This window comes from Anabrus simplex, chromosome 4 (genome assembly GCF_040414725.1).
Source record: "Anabrus simplex isolate iqAnaSimp1 chromosome 4, ASM4041472v1, whole genome shotgun sequence".
NCBI classification, from domain to species: Eukaryota; Metazoa; Arthropoda; class Insecta; order Orthoptera; family Tettigoniidae; genus Anabrus; species Anabrus simplex.
The window spans coordinates 300,361,310-300,375,831 of NC_090268.1; the positions used below are offsets into that span (position 1 = coordinate 300,361,310).

General features: G+C 39.0%; 1 protein-coding gene across 1 annotated transcript in view; it reads right to left on the reverse strand.

Annotated features, from left to right (window-relative positions):
- Svil (Supervillin) overlaps positions 1-14,522 on the reverse strand; it is a 356,712-nt gene that overhangs the window by 88,978 nt on the left and 253,212 nt on the right. The window contains exons 4-7 of the mRNA XM_068227397.1: positions 11,719-12,079; positions 5,796-5,897; positions 1,278-1,455; positions 29-186 (exon numbers count right to left, since the gene is read on the reverse strand). Coding sequence (XP_068083498.1) covers positions 29-186; positions 1,278-1,455; positions 5,796-5,897; positions 11,719-12,079 — 799 coding nt within the window. The remainder of the gene's footprint in view (positions 1-28; positions 187-1,277; positions 1,456-5,795; positions 5,898-11,718; positions 12,080-14,522) is intronic.

Sequence of the window (14,522 nt, forward strand, 5' to 3'; positions counted from 1 at the left end):
GTTTAGAAAGTGCCTAAATAATACTTACATTTCTCTACTTTTATCCTCTTCAACTCTTTTTCAGCCAGCCCTGTTTTCACCTCAATGTATTCCTCCTGTAAGTCTGTCCGTGCAGCTAGGGCTTTGATTGGGTTACGAGAAGACATATTGCGCCGCTGGATCTTCACAGTTCGTTTCTGAACTAGTCTGTAGGAGAGAAAAGCACATTAACTATTCCAAAAGTATTCTCAGATTTCATTTCCCCATGTGGAAGGAAAAAAAATGAAAGGATGATACCTACCAAATGTTTTACAATTAAATCATAGGTAGCTTTAAAAAGACATTAAGGGACCTTTCTGAACCACTTACATGTCGTGTTTTACAGGAAAAAGAATCAAAGCTGTAGCTTTTCAAGAGTGTGCTACCCAGTCTGATGGCCTGTAGATTTTGAAGTGTCACATGGCCAAAAACCTGCTTAGTCAGCCTCAATGCTTGGCTTCAACTAGGTGTTCTATGACCAAAATAATGACTTACTCAGCCTCAATGCTACGCCTTCGTGACTAGGTCTACTGTCTCTCATATCAGACAGCTCCTTAGTTGACCTCACGTTGCTGACTGAAGCCTGTTTCAGCCCTCAGTCCAGGATCCAAAACTTTGGATTAGCTGAGAATCAAACCCAGGCCCTACATGTTAACCCCTACATAATTGAAAAATAAGTATCATACAATCATACCATTTATTTCACTCCAAAATTAGAATATACTAGCTGTAGCACCTGTCACTGTTTGGATTATTTTTGAGCAGTTGCAGAAAAATTTTCATTGTATCTTCAGCAGTAAAGCTATCTAGTGGAGGTAAATGGCAGTAGAAGAGACAGAACACATCAATTAAAATGATCAGATCGGGAAGTAGCATTTACGGTACTACAGTCTTAGTAATAACATTATTTCATTAGGCTAACATTAAAAGAGATATTAGCAAAATATTTATTCTCTGTGTTCAAGCCTTTCAACTCCTCTTCTCTTTATAAAACAACCAGAAAATGGTAAACTAAGATCCTTATCAGCCATACCCTACACTAAAATAAACTAAAATTCACAAAATTCCATCCAGACTTTTTTACATCTCTTTCTAACAAACATACAAACACAATTTAAACGGATCCCAATGTTACCCATTACAGTACTTGCCATTGGTCCAGCTTGATATAAAGACTCGGTATCAGGTTAATAATTTAAAAGTTCAGAAAGACAATCACATTCTTTGAACTTAAATGGCATTAAAATTCAAATACTCACAACTGATTTGACTGACTGACTACATTATCGAGATCTTCATCCTGGATAACAAGACGTTCATTGTGTAGTTTGTCAGTCGTGATGCTTCGGTAGAACTCCGTAAATGTCTCGTCATCGGCACGAGGAACAGTTACCTTTGGACTTGCCAGCTCATCATTCTGATCGGTTCCTGATAAGCCTGATAGAAAGTAAACAACAAGAAAACTGATTAACTTTTAAAAAAAATGGTACTGTGTAAGAAATGTAGGAAATACTGCTATTAAATGTTCATAACTTCATTTCATTTCTTCCTCCACAAATGTAAATTTGGTACTGCATTTTTGCAGTTTTATTGTATTATAAAGCATTACTTTTATTTGAGTTTCAGAATTCTATTTGAAATTTTAAGGAATTTATGCAAAAGCTAAACACAGACTAATAGGTAATTAACTATTTTATCATCTGTATACACTTTTGGGACAGTTTTATTAGGCTTCCAAACTGACACTAAGTCAGCAGATTCCTGCCACCAGGGCAACATGTACCTCTAATTCTCAGAGACCTTTTTTCTAGAAATGTACCCACCTGATCAACCACTTTTTGTCTAGTCCAATATAGCCTTAGATAGATCAATAGCAATACAGCCCATTTGAACTCCTGGATCTAAAATATCTGCTTTATCTTGCTGGAGTTCTACTAGTTGAGCCTCACTGGAAAATATTTTCTAAACCCTAACTGCCTTCTATCAAACCTGTTCGTAATTTTACAAATTTATAATATAGTCAGAAAGAATGCTTTCCAAGAGCTTACAAGCAACACATGTTAAGGTGACTGGCCTGTAATTTTCTGCTTTATATTTATCACCTTTTCATTTATACAAAATCTCCATTCATCTGGTATAGCTCCTTCAAGCATACAGAAATCAAGCTGACATTTCAGATATTTCCTTTAGATTATCCCCAGAAATCTTATAATTTCCAGCTGCTTTTCTAGCTTTCAAGCTTTATATCTTTTAAATATGTTTTTATTATCATCAGTACAAACACCCCTCTTTCATTAAGCATCTGTGGGATGTCCTTCCTGGAACCTGTTTACGCCTTAAAGTACCTAAAATATCAAGGAAGGTTCAACCTTTTCAATACAAAACGTGTTGCATAAGATGTTTACAACATAATATTTATTAAATACCGTAGTTAGAACCGGTTTCGATGCTCATTGGGTCATCATCAGCTACAAAAATCACAATGGGCAAAGTAAATGTCATAAAAATTGCATTAATAACTCTTGCATGGCTGAATACAAATGGTAGGCTGCTTTTTCTTAAAAGAGAAACCGGTTCTAACTATTTAATAAATATTATGTTGTGAACATCTTATGCCACACGTTTTGTATTGAAAAGGTTGAACCTTCCTTGATATTTTAATTGTGAATCTCAGTTCAATACGGGAAAATGAAGTTTTTAACTTATAATTAAAGTACCTATACATACCTTTCCATTTTTTCCTAAAATTTACATGACTGCCAATTATATTTGCCATTGTGTTATCCTTAGTTGACATCTTCACAAAAATCATATTTCCTGACAAAGGTCCCTCAATCTCTCCTTACTTCCACCAGCATCCCAACTATTTTTTTCTAACCAGCACCTCTTTCTGAATCTCTTATAATATAATAGGGCCTTACCATTCGTTAACACCTTTAAAGTTGCATACCCATTTTCATACTTCTTAACAAATGTTTTAAATCCATCTCCTAAGCTGTTTACATTTTTATTTAAAATTTTCCACTCATCATAATTAAGTTTTAAAACTCCTCCATGCCTCTCCTATCAATCATATGGTATTGCATAATATTCCTAATTTTACACCCTTCCTTTCTATCGCCTTTATTTTTAAATGTAAGTTAAAAACATTTTTCCGTATTGCTACTATGCATCGAAACTGGTACTTTAAACTAATAAATAACATTTTGTAAACATCTTATACGACATACTTTGTAATGAATAGGTTGAACTTTTCTTCAATTCCAATTTATTTTTAACTACGAGAAAAACTCGTTCATGATCCCCTATACCATCTATCACTTCACTTTGCTTTAGAACTCTTCTGGTTTTATCAGCACATCTATTTTGACCCTCTAGTTGGTTCCATCACATTCAGACGTCCTTCCCAGATTAACTTATTCACCGTTTGTTGGTCACTCTTTCTGTCATTTTATTACCTTCCCAGTTAAAGTTTGGTAAACTCCTGTTCCCCAAAAGAGCTGATTTTCTTATCAAACAACTCTGCATCATCAGCATCACCCCTTCCAAGTCTGCACACCCAAAAACATGTTTTTCATTCTCAACTTTTTTTTGCAGCTCACAAATTCTCCCTATTCTACCATTCCTATCCTGTCTCTACAATGAGCACTTCAGTTTCTTAAGAAAATTTCCGCATACATAACATCACTTATCAACCATAATATATGAATATAATATAAATGAAATTACTTAATTCTAATTACTTTCTTTACAATACTTATACAGTTTAACACTATTAACTTTGTCATCCTTACTTTACTTCCAGCTCCCTGTACTCTCATCACTGCTCTCTAGTCCACCTCTTTTCCCTGAACGTACCTCCCTGTAACTCTTCTAAACAAACCCCCAAACTAATAGATGTAATTGCAGTTCAAGTGAAGGCCATCTGAGCAGAGATCCCTATCTCCTACCTACTTATTAGGATCTACAAGTCTCACTCCCAATTCCCCACACACCCACTCCATAGTTTAATATAAATCCCCGATTACTCTCCAGTCAGTATCCCTCTGATAATCTTGGCTCACTTAAACTTCCCCCAGGTTGTCATAAGTTGATCCTACACATCCCCAACTCTGTTAATAAGTACTCCCGATTTCTTTGCATTGTTGGTACCAACGTGGAAAGTTACCGCCTTCTCCTTATCCTCCTCCTTCCCTTCTACTTTCCTCACATCTGCCGTAACTTAATTCCTGGATAATATACTACACTGGTTCCCTTTCCTCCACACACTCCCCCCTCCAAACTGCGAAATAACAGTCACTCATGACCAGAACCTCAACCCCACCCACTTCATTAAATCCCCTCCTCTCCTGGTCTCCCTTAACTTCCCTGATGGCTGCAGAACCTGCTTTCTCCTCCCTTCTTTCCCTTTCATAACTCTGTTTCATCTTCCTCTTCCTATCCTCTACTCTACTCTATGTTTCCCTTTCCTCACTTCCCTGTTCCCCATCTTCCCTCTGCTGTTTTACCTGCAGTAAGTCATACTGATTCCTTACCAATAACTCTCCTGAACTCACATCGTGACAAGAACCCATAGCCTCATTTTCCTCCCCATTAAAACATTAGCCTATCTGTCTTACACAACTACTCCCTGTTCTTCCCCTCCCTATTACCTACCTGCCATACCCTGTACACTAATTGAGGGAGACCTATCTTCATTTCTGTCTGCCATTAAAAGCGCAATTATCTCCTTCAAACTTGCTATATGTTCCCTCATACTCTTTAATGCCCATTCACACCCACAGTCCCTACAGCTGCCTTTCTCAGGCATTATTTGATCTCTTCACAGAAATATGAAATAATATAAAAAATAGCAAAAGAAATGAAATAGCATATTCTGTGAATAAACATATACCGGGTGGCAAAATAAAACTGGTCCAGAAAATATATATAAGACTGACATGGAACTGACCCTTGTTAATAAACAGAAAAACTGCCCAACACAGGAAATGCTGGGAAACTTGATTTTGATGCACCAATGGTTGCGGTCATACACTTGCGCATGTGTGCATCTCCCGCATGCTCTGTCCCAAGTACTTGCTGTGCCATTATGTATGAGTGAGTGAGTGAGTGAGAGAGTAAGTGAGTGAAAGGAGCAGATGCATTAAGTGGCCAGTTGAATGAAACAAAATGGTGCTCACAATAAAACACCGCGTGTTCATTGTCGAGTGTTATGCAAAACACGATCCGTGGAAAACCTGTACAGAACTGTTTGTGCAAGAGTTTAAGCCTGGAAGTGTTTTGGCAAAACCTCCAGCAAAGTTTGCAATGCAGAACTTTGTGGCAAAATGGCACAAAACGACTCTGTAGCAAATAAAAACTGTAACTATCCAAAAAGAGTTTGAACACCAAAAACCATTGCTGGAGTGAAGGAAAGCCTTCAGATGAGGCCTGGTTTAGCCTGTCACAGGGTATGTGAAATCACAGAACATACGCCATTATGCATCAGAAAATTCCTATCAGTACGTAGAAAAGCCGGTGCATAATCTGAAGACTGGTGTGCGGTGCACAATGTCTGGTTTCTGTATTGTAACACGATTCTTTCACCTAACTGTTAATGCTAACCGATATGTCCAGACACTGTTTAATCCATATGTAGATCAACTCCTAGAATATGAACGACTGTATGGATATTTTCAGCAAGACAGCATATACCACCTTGATAACCTTGTCACGAGTGCACGAGGTGTTCGGTAAATATTTTCAACAACATTATCTTATGAGATAAATGAACATACCATTCTCTTCATCACCTCCTGGTGCTGATATGCTACGTTTGAAGGAGATAGGCGACTCCTTCTGAGGGGAAACAGGGGTGGACGAAGTATCCTTCAAGTTTGCTGCAACAGAAAGTATTCACTCATAGTACACACTGGCTGCCATTTATAAAGTATGAGTACAATCACATGTATTTTAAAACAACTATCATCTGATCACTACAAGGAAACTGAAATGCCATAGTCTAAAACAACAAGCACAAGTATTTTAGAACTATAAGACATAAAATCACTGTTATCTTAGCACTACAGCAGGTCTAGATTATTGTGATGCTCAGTAAAATGCATCTTCCTCTGTAACACACACTAATGGATATGCTATATGTTTACAAATGTCTACTGTACACATAGGAAACAGATGGAGAGCAGTGACTTGCCACATAAGCATGTCTAACTGGAGTACACATAAAGGAAACACTTGGGTCCAAAATTTTCAGCTGCATCCTTTGTCCGTGGAGGGAATAAGAATGGTGGTGATCGTTGTTGAACAGCACACACTGTTGTGAGGTAAAGGGAGATCCAGGCAAGCATCCAGCCTTACCAATAGATAACCACCCCCTTTTTTTTTTTTTTTTTTGCATCCCTTTACCTCACAACAGCATTTACTTTTCAATGATCACCACCATTCTTATTCTATCTTCTACAAATGAAGGCTGCATCCAGAAATTTTGGCCCCATGAGTTTCTTTCATGTGTACTATACCAGTTAACATGGTAAGCTGGTGTTCTCCATCTACAGTATTTTCTATATGTATATTTTAACTCTTGATAGCTTTATTAACCGAGTGTTTAAAATATAATACAGTAGTTTTTGCCTCAACAAATTTCAAGTAAGTGCACAGCATGAGTAAATATGCATCTTTTCAGGTTAAAAAGGTCAAATCCTTGGATCACATCACTGAACAAGAGGATGTTCTACCAGATCTGGACCAAATCAAAGCACTTAAGTTTTTTACTCCTCAAATTGTAGAGATTCAAAGATTGTTAGGATGGTGAATCAGTTGAACAAATTTGTGCCTAATTTAGAAGAAAAGTGTCAGCCTATTCAAGAACTCTTACAATAGGATGTCCATCTCAACTGGGGCCCAGATCAGCAACCAGCTTTCAGCTCATTCATAGGAGAAATTCAACATGAAATATCTCTTGTCAGATATAATCTTAACACAGATATTACTGCATCAGCAGATGTTTCGAAGTATGGTCTAGGAGATGTTCTGTTTCAATAACTCAATATTCAGTTACACAGTAACACAGAACAAAGATATGCTCAGACAGAGACAGAAGCCCTTGCCATTACTTAGACTTGTGAGAAATTTGACACATTTCTATAGTGTCAGACCTTCAAAATTGAGACAGACTACAAGCTGTTGGTCCCTCTCCTGTCAACGAGGAACCTGGTGGACATCTCTCATGAATTCAGCTATTCAACATAAACCTGGAAATCAACTCCACACAACAGATTGTCTGTCACATGCTCCTGTCAATGAAAATGAAGAAAATGATCTTACTGAGCAGGTTGAGAGCGATGTCAGATTAGTTTATTGAAAACCACTTATTCAATACTTTTAAAGTCTCTAAGACTATGATACAATCATTATATTAAAGTTTAAGGATATGGTACATGTTTCACATGTCATTGCAGGCATCATCAGCCATAAATTCTAACCTCCAAGTCAGAACTCTGAGTGGATGCTATAATAAAACTATTCCCCAAAATTAATTTTTTTTACAACAATTTGCACTGATGTACAAGAACATCATGGTCATATTTGGAGTGAACTGGCCGATCATGTCTTAAAGTTCCAATGGGATGTCCTACTCATGTTCACATCCAATGGAGATAATACAAAAATATCAACACTCATAATGCCGATACTGGGACGGCAATTGAAGTCTATAGGAATCACAACATTTACACACACAAAAATGTTTTGAAGTGAAGTGCCAGTTAGATGGCAAGATAGCTAGTAGAGGATGCTTGATCAAGTCTCATTTAATAAAAAAAAAATATCCATCTTCCCTTAAACAGTTGCTGTCTGCGTCATGAAGTTTTTGAAGTTATCTCCATGTAAATCTGAAGAGGAGTTCAACTAGATTCTAGGTGTAAGTGTAACAGCTTGTGAAGTGTGTTGAAGTCCTTTAGACTTTAGGAGAGAAGTCCGGCTGTGTTGCTTGTGTGAGGTGGAACTTTAAGACAAGATCGGGTAGTTCATTTCCAAAAGTACCATATGTTCCTATACATCAGTGTAAACTGTTGTAAAAAAAATAGTTTTTAAGAATATTTTTAGTACGTGTTAATCTCCTATATATGCTGAAAGAATGTGCAGATGTTTTGATTTCCACTTGACTTCATTTGCCGTCTCAGTATCGGCATCATGAGAGTTGATATCTTTGTATTATCTCCATTTGATGTAAACATGAGCAGGACATCCCCATTAGAACTTTCAAGATATGATCGGCCTGTTCACTCCAAATATGACCATGATGTTCTTGTACATCAGTGCAAATTGTCGTAAAAAAAAATAAATTTTTGGGAATAGTTTTATTATAGCATCCACTCAGAACTCTGACTTGGAGGTTAGAATTTATGGCTGATGATGCCTGCAATGACATGTGAAACATGTACCATATGCTTAAACTTTAATATAATGATTATGTTGTAACCAAGGTTGAGATTTACAAAACACAACTTTTTATTTCGCTTCAAATGCAAATACACTATTTACACAAATAAAACTGAAATTTAACTTGAAGCAAAATGAATTAGGAATCTTGAGAAAGAGTCTATCTTTTGTACACTATATACAAGTTTGCAGTATTTACATCCACTACTATCTCGAAAAGATAGTCCTTGTGATATGAAAAGTCGATAGTCGAAAACTATCAGAAGTACTGACATAAATGTTTTGGAAAGTCCTTCCTTGCTGAGTTCATAAAAGCAAGTTCAATGTTGGAAGAATTCTTACTTAGCGAAACCAAGGGAGCTTGCATTAATTAGGGAAATATAACGGTATGTAATAGTATGACTGGATATGGGCAGCGGAATAGGCAAGAGGAGCGGTGACCAGAGGTGAGACCTCGTACTGCCAGAAATTCAGTCCACCTGGCCGAAGCACATTTTCAAGAGGAGTAGCCTCCGTGTTCGACGTAGGGTGTATTCTGGAGATGGACACCGGGGCAAGTGGGCATCTGGACAGGCTGGGAGTTCCTCTTTATAGTACACACACGACGGTTCAGGCACGCGCACTGAGGGCTGCGCGTCGAAGCTAGAAGAATGACACCTGGCGCGCGTGTAGCTGGCTGGCGGAGCGAGAAGGGAGCGCCGGACATACAACAGATTATATCATAGTCTTAAAGAATTTAAAAGTATTGAATAGGTGGTTTTCAATAAATTAATTGATAAACATTTTTAATATACTGAATTTCATTACAGTCAAAATGAAAATAATCACTTGTCATATTAGTTACCGAGAACTACCTACCATCCTTCAGTTCAAACTTTTGGAAATTGCTGATGCTTAATAGCAAGATGGAGTATGTCATGAAATCAAGCAACTGATTCAATAATGTTGGCCACGAGATGAATGTCATCAGGGGTCTTCTATGTCAAGGCTGTCAGATTACCATTCCTCGCTATATATGTAGATGTCTAACCATACCCATGGTGGACATCTTAGCATTGTACACTGTCTGGAACGTGCAAGGTTAGCAGACTTTCAGCCACGTAAAGTAAATAATAAAACTTTATCGTTCCACACCAGAAATCACAGCTGAAGTTAATCATTTTAGTGAACAATGTGATACCTGTAATAATAATCGCCCTAAGTCAACTTATCCAATTATCACTTCGGAAACACCTGTTGGCCCTTGGGTCAGAGCTGGTATTGATTTCTTAAAGACTGACCGATACAGACACGTTGTAGACTATTATTCATGCTACACCATAACGACAAGTGAACTTGTCACAAAGAGCAAAACAATTTCTGATTTTGGTGTATCGATGGAGGTCTTCCACAACTTGGGCAAGCAGTTCATCAGTGAAAAATGGAAGAAAATGTTCATTATATGCAAGAATGGAAGAAATTCGCCCATGAGTACACATTTAAAACCACATTATTATCAGAACAACGTGGAGGCAGAGAGAGCTGTTAACTCTCAAACAGGTGTTAGATAAGAATCCAACTGATCCATTTCTGGCACTATCATACCAATCAACTGCAAATGCAGGCCTGATGGACTATTAATTGGTCGTAAGCAAAGAACACGTTTGTCTATGTTGTCATCCACGTTGCAACCTCAACTTGTTGATCACAACAAGTTCTTATCTTGGGATTCATCTTATCATCAAAGTCAGGACAAGGGACTATGACAAACTTCATCGTTCCACCCCACAGGAATCAGTTGAACCTGGTACTCTAGTCTTCATTACTGACCGCCAGTCGGATAGTGGAAAGTAGAACTGATTCTCCCCGTTCAGCCAATGTGGGGACTCCAAAAGGAACAACACACTGTCAACATATAACCATGCTCCACCCATTCAGAGAAGAGTCACTTGTAGTCAACCAGTCTGATCAACCAGAGACAGCTTTTGTCGACTCTACAAGATATGGAGACCAGATCCTGTTCTAGATATGGAAGAGCATATAGAATGCCAGCCAGGTTCCGGGACAGTCTGTGAACTTACGAGTGGAACCAAACCAAACCCTATGGGGCAACAGCCCCGAAGGGCCATGGCCTACCAAGCAACCGCTGCTCAGCCTGAAGGCCTACAGATTACGAGGTGTCATGTGGTCAGCACAACGAATCCTCTGAGCCGCTATCTTACCGTCAGAGAGGTCCTCAATCGTAATCATGTAGGCTGAGTGGACCTCGAACCAGCCCTCAAAAGCAGGTAAAAATCCCTGACCTCGCTGGGAAGCAAACCCAGCCTCCGGGTAAGAGGCAGGAACGCTATCCCTACACCACAGGGCCGGCACTTATGAGTGGAGGTGCAGTATAATATAGCGCTTGAGGTGCTGGCCTACTTTGTTGTGTCTAGTATTCATATTTACTCCATGTGTTCTGTCTGGATCAGTAGTGGGGACGCCCCCCCCCCCCCAGCTCTCAGGTAAAGGAAAAAATTTAATATAGTCAGCTGCTTTTCTTTCAAGAAAGCGGTTTAAAAATCGGTATTACATAGAAGTGATAGGGGATACCGTGTGTGGTATTCTACCATGGAATACAAGTCGACATTCATCTTCCAAAATCTTAAAAATACTACATACCCCCGGGTCTAGCCCCCCCCCCTACAAACTATCCTATGGGCGCCCATGCATGAAATGGATTATCAATTATCTCTTTGTTAGCTTTTATTTTATTTCATTTTATTTTATGTGATTCAAAACATGACAAGAGATATTTCAAAGGGTGCAGCGGAATCCTGTATGCCCATGTTATGGTTTCAGTGAGGTTGGTGGCCATCATTTTAGCAACTGTTGCAAGGTACGAAGTGGTAGGGCCCATGTTAACTCACGTTTATCAGTGATATGGTACTGTACAGTAATAGCTGTAAATAATGCAAGAACTAAAGGTGAATAAAAGCATGTAAAAATTAGCTGTAAATTAAATAACTGTAAATAATATAAGAATTAAATGTACATAAATGCACATAAAAATGATCCAGAAAACAGTAATAGGGATAGATATAGCCATATTTCCTTTAAGCTGACTTCACAGATGCTAAGTTCCTTATCCAAAATGTTCAGGATCAGGAGAGAAGGGCATCTCATATTTCTTTTTCTTTCTTATTTCTTAACGATTTTACTGAAAGACTGTATATTCAACAAACAAAAATGTACATGTATAACCTGCAAGTCTATGACAGAAACATGAAACAGTTTACTCACCGGTTTTGCTTCGAAAACGTGCAGCACGGGGTGTTCTCTTTTGTCTGTCACTCGAGATGGATTTCAACTGCGCTGGGAGCTGTTCCGGTGTACCAATGGAGTTGGTATCGCTCTTGGTTTGAAGCGTCGTAAGGGTAACGTCAGTCTTCTGCTGCTCGAGTAGCATGCGGCCCGCCACGGAGAACTTGACGGCGTCCGTGGGACCGACGCGTTTCTTCCACCCTTGAGTGGCGGCATCCAGCTTGCCAAGCCGATCAGCGAGGATACTGCCTGGCGACAAGCTGTTGTCTGGGTCATCTTCATTCTGCTCCGTGCCATGTTTAGGTGGAGACAGCTGGTGCCGAGGACGAGAATGGATTTCCTGCAATGGTCGTCCAATCCAGGTAGAGTAGAGAACATAAAGAAAAAGAGCGCCGAGACCCAACTGTGTGAGAAGCCACCATGGGATCAGGCCGAAACACCATTCTAGTAGGTAGCACAACATCACTCAGTCATTCGTATACGCTAGCCTGAGGCCTGGCGAGTGAAATATACATTAGCACTCCCCACAGAAACAAAATTAGCATTAGGAAAATAAGCATCGCCATTATACTCGGATACATCTTGGGTTGTGTCACAAATGGAAACAAAAACAACTAAAAAATTTAAAGAAACAAGACCAAAATAGTTACAACAATCTGAAACTCCTTCCTACACGATTTACTGTTTGTTAATTTACATGAATTAGCCAGCATATTTTTGACAGTATACTTATTTTGATGTCATAGTCAATGTGCTTTTGATAACGTAATTATTTTCAACAAAAAAATGTATTCCTATAAAGAATTGAATGGTTTTATTGAAGTGTCAGATTAATAACGCAGTTTGCTCCTCACCAAGTAATAAATCCGTGTAAAACAGACATCCGCTCAATACGTAGACGAAATGAGTAATATTCATGTTCGCAGAGAATATGACCACCTAAACGTCCAGTCCCTAGATGCAATAATTACAATGACCGACGGCTTATTACACATTATTCGTAGACCGGCTCCCTCGGCCACAAAGTGGCGATAAATATTATAGCAAAGCACAGGAACAAAACAAGAGCGACACAAAAAATCTCTAGCAAGTCCGGGGGCATGGCGCACGATCAACTAACTCGGGTGACCCTCATATCAATGTTTACCCTTTCCCGGGTCAACAGAGCGAACTTCACATTCCTCAGCAGGAAACAGGCGTGTATGGCAACATCCTCCGTAGATCAACAACAGCCACTCGTCAGCTGACGAAAGGACTACGTATTTTCCTTCTAACGTTATCTCCTTCACTGCAACATATGAAGAGGGAACGCCAAAACATCAATATATCTGCAAGTTTTTAAAAATTTAACCCGTTTAATTACTCACGATCATCTACATTTTCGATCACTTATGCTCGTTAACTGCTTTTCCCAATCGATAACGCAATTTCGTAACAACCCGAATAAATATTCTTACATTTACAATCAAATCAAATTTGTTACTTTCATTGACCTGTCTGTCTCAGTCTCATCCTTGGCTTTGACAATATGAAAGTGACATATGAGTGATGCTAGTAATGCCATTTCGTATGCAGCCAGTCCCTGTTATGAATGGTGTGAAAATATCGCTCATAGGGTCAGTGGGCTTGGCAGACTGATATGCAATAGCAACTTCTGGGTCGGTGAGGAAAGCAACAGGAAACTACCTCACTCCTCATTTCCTTAGTACGCCTCTTCGGTGACGCCTAGGCTATTTATAACAGCTGTTAGAGGAGCTATGGAGGATCAAACCAGCCTTCGGGCTCAATACCCAACATACATACATATTTACAATCAGCGTGGTTTTCTTATTTTATCGTTCTTCAATATGAATAATACTACCAACTAAGATTTGAATTAAATATACTCCTGTTCACTGTCAAAGTAAGTAGCAATATATATTTTACAGTTTGCTTCAAGTCGCACCGACACAGGCAGCCTAGGTCTTACCGCGACGATGGTATAGGATGTACAGCCCCAGCCAGCATTTGCCTGGTGTGAAAATGGGAAGCCACTGAAAACCATATTCAGGGCTGCCGACAGTGGGGTTCGAACTCACTATCTACCGAATGCCAGCTGATAGCTACGTGACCCTAACCACGCGGCTACTTGCCCGGTCGTAATATATATTTTGTTTTGCTATTTCCTTAATGTCGCACAGACATAGACAGGTCTTATGGCGAATATGGGATAGGACAGGGCTAGGAATGGGAAGGAAGCGACCGTGCACTCTATTAAGTAGTAGTAGTAGTAGTAGTAGTATATAAACAGTAACCTGATGACGATAACCACTGCAATAGCTCTTTTCAAACTCATACTACAGAAGCAAGTAGAATATTGTATTACTGTATTACTGTGAATTAATTCTGTCTTTATGCCACTGCAGTGTCTGGGTAAGGATCACTGTAATTATGTGTTTATTTTTTAATAAACTACAAGTTATCCGAAAGTATCGCCGGCATTTCTGATTAACCAAGACAACCACAGCAGAAAGGAGTGAACAGACAGATGTGAACTCTTCAAGCTTGCGTCCTACTGTTTGCAGACTTCGACCAGGTAACCCTAACTGACACAGAATTGCTTAGAATGATAGAGAAAAAATGCGGGGAGAAATCTTCAGTAAAAACCATCCAACTTGAGCTCTGAGGTCCCCACAGTAGGCTGCTTTACTCATGCTGCTGATTGAAAAATTAAAGGATGCAAATCTATGGCAAATATGTACGTCTCTCCAGCCTACGAGAATTGAATGGCATCGGGGTAAAAC